Genomic DNA, 5,968 nt, shown 5'->3' on the forward strand with positions numbered 1-5,968 from the left:
AGAGGCTCTAATCCCGCTAGAGAGAGAGAGGCTCTGGAGCCAATTGATTTGATGTGTTTTGCCTCAAGGGTTTGGGGTCCTTTATATAGTGGGAGGAGGGGAACACCTGCCCCCTTGGGGGGGGGGGGGGGGGGAGGAGTTCCCCCCAAATCCGCACCAAGGAGGTGGCCGCACCACCCCTCCTAGTGGGAGTCAGATCGGACTGCCATGGGAGTCCAACACCACCTCCTCCTTCCCCTTTCCTTTTGCTTTGGTTTTTCCTTTTTCTCTCACAACAAAAATAAGGAAGGTGCAGGGTGGGATGCCTATCTGCATTGTGAAGCCCTGGGGCCCACCTGCCAGCCCCCACAAAGTGGGTACGGCCATGGGGGCAATTATGCCCCCTCTTTGGCACTTTCCCCCTTCTCGGTTTTTGCCCGGAACTCCTCCGGAACCAGATGGACCCTATAGGTAAAATCATCGACCTTACCTACTGATGTTAGAAACATATTTCTGACATCCCGGGACATCTCATGTCCTCATATTTCTCTCATATTAAATTCTGCCATCATCCAGCATTATTTCTCTCTCATAGTAACTTTCCCGAAACAGCTCCGAATGACACCGGACTTGTTTCTGCGACATCGTATCGATTTCGACCATTCATAAAACCACTAGAAACATCTTTATACTCTCAATTAAAGGCTGGCATGGCTTAAGAGTGTGACCCGTAAAGGTTCAGCAACACATAGACATGTTTGGGAGCTTACCGAACAATAACTAACAGCGGAGCCGTGGACGCCCATGATAGCTCATGTGTGTCCATGAAGTACGAGGGAACCTTTAGTTACTCATTAAGCTTATCCCCTCAACTACACGATACCAACGTTATCACGAGGTGAGACAATGTGCTCTAATCTGATCAAACTTTTGATCATAACACATATGAAACTCGTACCAATAACGCTCTATTTTCTCATTCATATCTCTGATGTCCCTGTGATAAAACACACTGTGTCTGGCCAGACGATATGACATCGGTGATACTGAGAGGGCCCAGAGGATGTATCTCTCCATCGTCTGGAGGAGTTGAGTACTATCCTTGAACGATCTCAGTTCCTTTACTTATTCTAGGTCATGCGCAAAAATCACGTTTATAATCCCCTTTTACGGCTGGACATTTGATGACAATCAAAGCACAACTGTTGAACAAGCGGTCACTAGATATTCTCATACTATAGGAATCTTAGCTAATGATAACTTTATATTTCACTTTACTAAATTAATCAAAGGTTTGCTCTTAGGAAGATCATATACTTGTGTCGGTTCGGTACTATTGTTACTCTAACAATAAACCCTAATGCGTTGATAGACTTTCAACCAAGTCCATGATCAGGAAAATGTGATCATCCCACAACACACTAGCTAATCATAGAGACAAGATTAGGAACACTTGTGGTTCATGTCTTCACACCCGCACAAAGATTTTCCTTTGATTACTCATTAATCAAGTGCTATAGCGGTTGTAGCACAAAGACATAAACATAATAATGAACTAGGAGATAGAATAATAACCGAATATTATTGTCTCTAGGGCATATCTCCAACCGTCTCCACCAGCGAGCCAAAGAGCGATGTGTGCTGGGGAACAGCCTACAATCCCGCTTCTGCACCTGCTACTCCCCCAAGAAAAAAAATATGGTGCCCGGCGGCAAGGTCAACCACCAGGAAGGGGCTGGGAACGTCTCCGGAGAACAAACTACCGGAATAAGAGAGGCCGCTCAAGCCGACAACATCCTCACGGGGTCCGACTGCCACCATTGGGGTACAGCTCCTATGACGAACCAGCTTCACTTCTTCCTCGACTCAGTGTCCTACTCCTTTGGGAAGATAAAAGGACGTTCGGCACCAACCGTTCCGCAAGAACCGCCACCACCATCGACAAAAATCAATCCAGGCTGGTGGCCCGAGAACGCCGCCGACGAGTACGATTACTACTATGGCAATGAATCGGATTGATAAAACCGTATGGGCGATGGATCTGTTCGAAGTAGCGATTTGCGAGTTCGCAATGTAACTGGTGTTTATCCACCCTTCCTAAATTCTAACCAGTTTTTTATAGATTTAATTAATGTAACAAGTCGAATAGACGAACCGTAATGCTTACATGAAAAGACCGAAACGTTTGATTAGTTTCATTGCTGTATAGATGCACAATATTATTTGACGCCAAGATATACGCTAGTTGTCTTAGGCTACATCGTTACCTCTACAATCGTGGCTGTATTTAGGATCCCACTCCCGGGAGACCTCTCGACGTTTGGAGCACCAAATGCGACGCCTTGCTGCTAGCCGTGCATAGATGTGATGGGAATTTACAGCAAAGAGGATATGACTATCCTTGGCTAGATCCTTGCTTCTCAAACTGTGAAATCACTTATGTCGTTACGTACATTTCTTATTCCAATATAAAATAGAAGACTAAAATCCGCTTCCCCAAAGCCGTAGCAAGAGAAATACTTGGCTGACTCGAAATCACCTATTGTGGCTTCTTCTTCTTCTTCTTCTTCTTCTTCTTCTTCTTCATCCACAACCATCAATGGTCTCAAAATGTCCATCCTTCACGTCTAGGTTCATGCTTCACCGGCTAGCGTCGCAATTCGCCATAATACGTGCTCCAAGTTACGATGCAAAACGACTTATTTCGTCAACACTACAAGGAAATCAACAAATACGAAACGAACAATAAGGAATACCTAACACCCAACATGAACAAACAACCAAACCAAACAGGAGAAAACCATTAAGGATCAACTAAAAGATACATGGCCCAATCGAAACAAGGAACCGTATATTCATACTGCCATCAAGAATCTACAACAGACTACCGTAGCACCGTTGACAAAAAAACCTAAGATTGCCAAGCATGCACACAACGTTTAGCAATCATCGCAGTCCCCGCCCTCGTCATCCAAGAACAGAATGATGACCTTCTTACCGTCGACGGAGGAGATCCGAGGTGATCCGCAAGCAGATTCTCCTGCCTGTAAAACTGAATCACCATCAACTCCAACTTCTCCCAATAACTCATCAATCGCAATTTGCTTCGCGTCGTAGAGAACTCGCACCTCCGCATGCAGGCGAGCAGACTGGACAGACTCATCCATGGTACGCTTCACTACCATGTACCGCCCCAACCAGTTGTCTTCATCCTCGTCCTCGTCTTCACTGTACCCGAAACCGTCAGAAACCCAACAATCCTCCGGTTCCCCCACCATCACCTCATCCAGCTCATCTTCCAAGTCAACCCGCCTCATCTCAGAGCCATCAACGGGAGCGTGCGACCCCTCCCAAGTAACCTTTTTCAACGTCACCAATTCCTCCACCGACCCGTCAACTGGCGAGTCATCTGCAGACATGATAGCAGGAGGTAAACCTACGAAGTCCGGCGGTGGAAGAATAATGAGAGGCACAACAGCGAGCGGCCGCGGGCCGCCGCCCGGAGATGAATCCGTACCGCCTACGGCTCGAGCACTCATCTCGATACATGGAGTCTCTACGTACATCACAATAGTCTACGTACAACACAACAATCACGGTCCCGACGTATCTGGGCGACTAAACCCGAAAGGAAAAGACGGTCATATATAGAAGCGAATACATGAAGAACGACCTCTGTTTACCCGTGCATGCCTAAGACGTGTCTGGGAACAACTCAAACCGCCTGCACGTACAGTCCCATCTACAAAATGTTGGCCAAGCTACATCTGGACTTTTCGCCAATGCATAACATAGCCACCCAACAACACGATATAAACTCTCCACACAGAAACAGCCGAAGCAAGTCGCTCGCCACAACAGGTGCGTTCTAGACCTGCACGTACACAACCCCGTTCACAGGACGACTGGACGAGCGACGTGTGGAATTTTCGCCAACGCGTAATGTTGCCATAGAAGAAGACGATATAGCCTCTGCGTGCAGAAACTGCCGACACATGTCGGTCGCCACCTCAGAACACCTACAAACGGGAGAAGAAGCAGACACACAGCAGACAAAAGCCGACACGCAGCCTGTCCACCATGGTACAACTTCAACCCACTACCCTAGAGAACACAGTAACCGTAAGACAAACAGCTCCGAACAAAGTAGCCCGACAAATATGCCACAGTTCCTCCCCACCGAGACGACACCTATCCGCTGCTGAAATCTCTCCACGGAATTAAATCGAGATGCAGCTAAAGGGCTCATCGAGGCACCGAGCCGGCACAGAAATAGAAAGACATACGAAAAGAAGATCTGGCCCAGCTCCGAAAGCAGCCACAAAACGTACATATATTCCAAATCAAAAGAAATAGACTCAACAAAAGGCACGCAGACACGACCCTATAACCAAGGTAGGTTCTACTGCTAAATGCCTGTTGGCGCACCCTACTCGTACTAATCCCCGCTTTTATCGCATCGCAACCTTCGGCACATGGTTCCTTCGAATAGTCTGATGACGAAAATATTGTCCCCACTGAAGTCCCTACCACAGGCTGAACGCGTGAAGAACGGATCCACCGCCCAAGAACCATTTGCTGATACAGGGCCACCAAGAACTCGAAACCATACAACATAGAGAATGAAACCCCGGAAGACGACCAAGACGATGCCCGGGTCGATCAAGTTAAAAACAACTGTCCACGACCACGATCTGTGCCCTTAAGAGCTCCCGCCATGGCCTTCAGAGCGACAAGGAATCACAGGGAGATGAACAGTAAAGAAAAAAAAGGAAAAAGGCCGCGCGTTCGTAATACATCCATAAAACATAGCGACAAAGGCATCACACCAACGCATATGACTCCGATAAAAACAAACACGGCCCCCCGGCCGACTTCCAACCGAAACACAGCCAACCGTAAAAAACCCGACTCCAAAGCCATCCACAAAACAGACCGAGAAAAGCACCGCCCTAACGCATATGACTTTGATAAAAGCAGACACGTGCCCCAGCCGACTCTCGACCGAAACACATCAACCGTAAAACAGACGACTCCGAAGCCCTTGAGTTGACAACAAAAGAGAACAAAACATGTGCCACGACACGTACCCACACGCATGCATCAACCATTTCCTAATACAGGGCACAAAAACTCGAAGCCGTAGAACAGAGACAATGAAGCCCCGGAGAAGGTCCCGCTATGGCCGTCAGAGCGATAGTGAATCGCAGGGAGATGAACATTGAAGCGCAAAATTAATGGCCGCGCGTTCGTAGAACACCCACAAAACAGACCGACAAAAAGCACCGCACAAACGCATACAACTCCCATAAAAACACACACGGGACCTAGTGAACACCGACTCCCGGCTGAAACACAGCAAGGGTAAAACAAACGAATCCGAGGCCGTCGACTCAACAACAAAATAGAACAAAATATCGGCCATGACTCGCACCAACGCACTTGCAAGAAACGGCAACGGCTCCAGCCTGCGCCATATGTGCTTGCCTTAAGAGGCAAGCCACACATCCATTGCAATTGAGTATGACAATTCAAAGGCACACAGGGCAACGAAACACGGGAACACCCCAAATGGCAACACACGACACTCGCCCCTCACAGAGGACTCCGAGTATCCGAAAAACACGCCGCTACAGGCTTGTGTAGCCACCGGAGGGAAGGCGTCGATGCGGATGGACGCGCCGCAAGACGCGAAGAGGATGCCGCCGGGGGATGTGCCTTGCGTCACCCACCGTCTTCATCGCCAGCAGGGTGCGCCCATCGCCGCCGCGCCACCCTGATCCACTCCACGGCTCGGCTAGAAAGCGACACTGGCAGCAGCGCTCGACGGAGGAGTGTGTGGGACCACGTCCTTGCATGCTACTCCGACGAGCGTAGCCACCGTGTCGACATGAATCGCAGAGGAGCAGCTCGGCGCATATGTACGCGGAGGCGGGAGCTCAGGCGGAGGCGGGAGCCTACAGGGCATGATAGCAAGCAAAAAGCGACA

At 48.9% G+C, this 5,968-nt stretch overlaps 1 protein-coding gene across 2 annotated transcripts; it reads right to left on the bottom strand.

Annotated features, from left to right (window-relative positions):
- Positions 1 to 2,771: 2,771 nt before the first annotated feature.
- LOC112269254 lies at positions 2,772 to 5,968 on the bottom strand. Of its 2 annotated transcripts, none has more exons than XM_024455519.1 (2): positions 3,497 to 5,968; positions 2,772 to 3,388 (listed from the first exon to the last, which is right to left on the bottom strand). In XM_024455519.1, the coding sequence occupies exons 1-2, from the start codon at positions 3,543 to 3,545 to the stop codon at positions 2,919 to 2,921; spliced, it is 519 nt and encodes a 172-aa protein (XP_024311287.1). In that variant the 5' UTR covers positions 3,546 to 5,968; the 3' UTR covers positions 2,772 to 2,918. The 2 variants fall into 2 exon arrangements, with proteins under 2 accessions (XP_024311287.1, XP_024311286.1); XM_024455518.1 differs by having other exon boundaries at positions 2,772 to 3,023; positions 3,108 to 5,968.

Source organism: Brachypodium distachyon, chromosome 5 (genome assembly GCF_000005505.3).
Source record: "Brachypodium distachyon strain Bd21 chromosome 5, Brachypodium_distachyon_v3.0, whole genome shotgun sequence".
Taxonomy (NCBI): Eukaryota; Viridiplantae; Streptophyta; class Magnoliopsida; order Poales; family Poaceae; genus Brachypodium; species Brachypodium distachyon.

Coding starts and splice junctions, on each gene's coding strand:
- LOC112269254 (XM_024455518.1), bottom strand. CDS start 3,545: ATGTACGTAGAGACTCCATGTATCGAGATGAGTGCTCGAGCCGTAGGC. Junction 3,024..3,107: donor CTGCTCGCCTGCATGCGGAG/GTGCGAGTTCTC, acceptor TCAGTTTTACAG/GCAGGAGAATCTGCTTGCGG.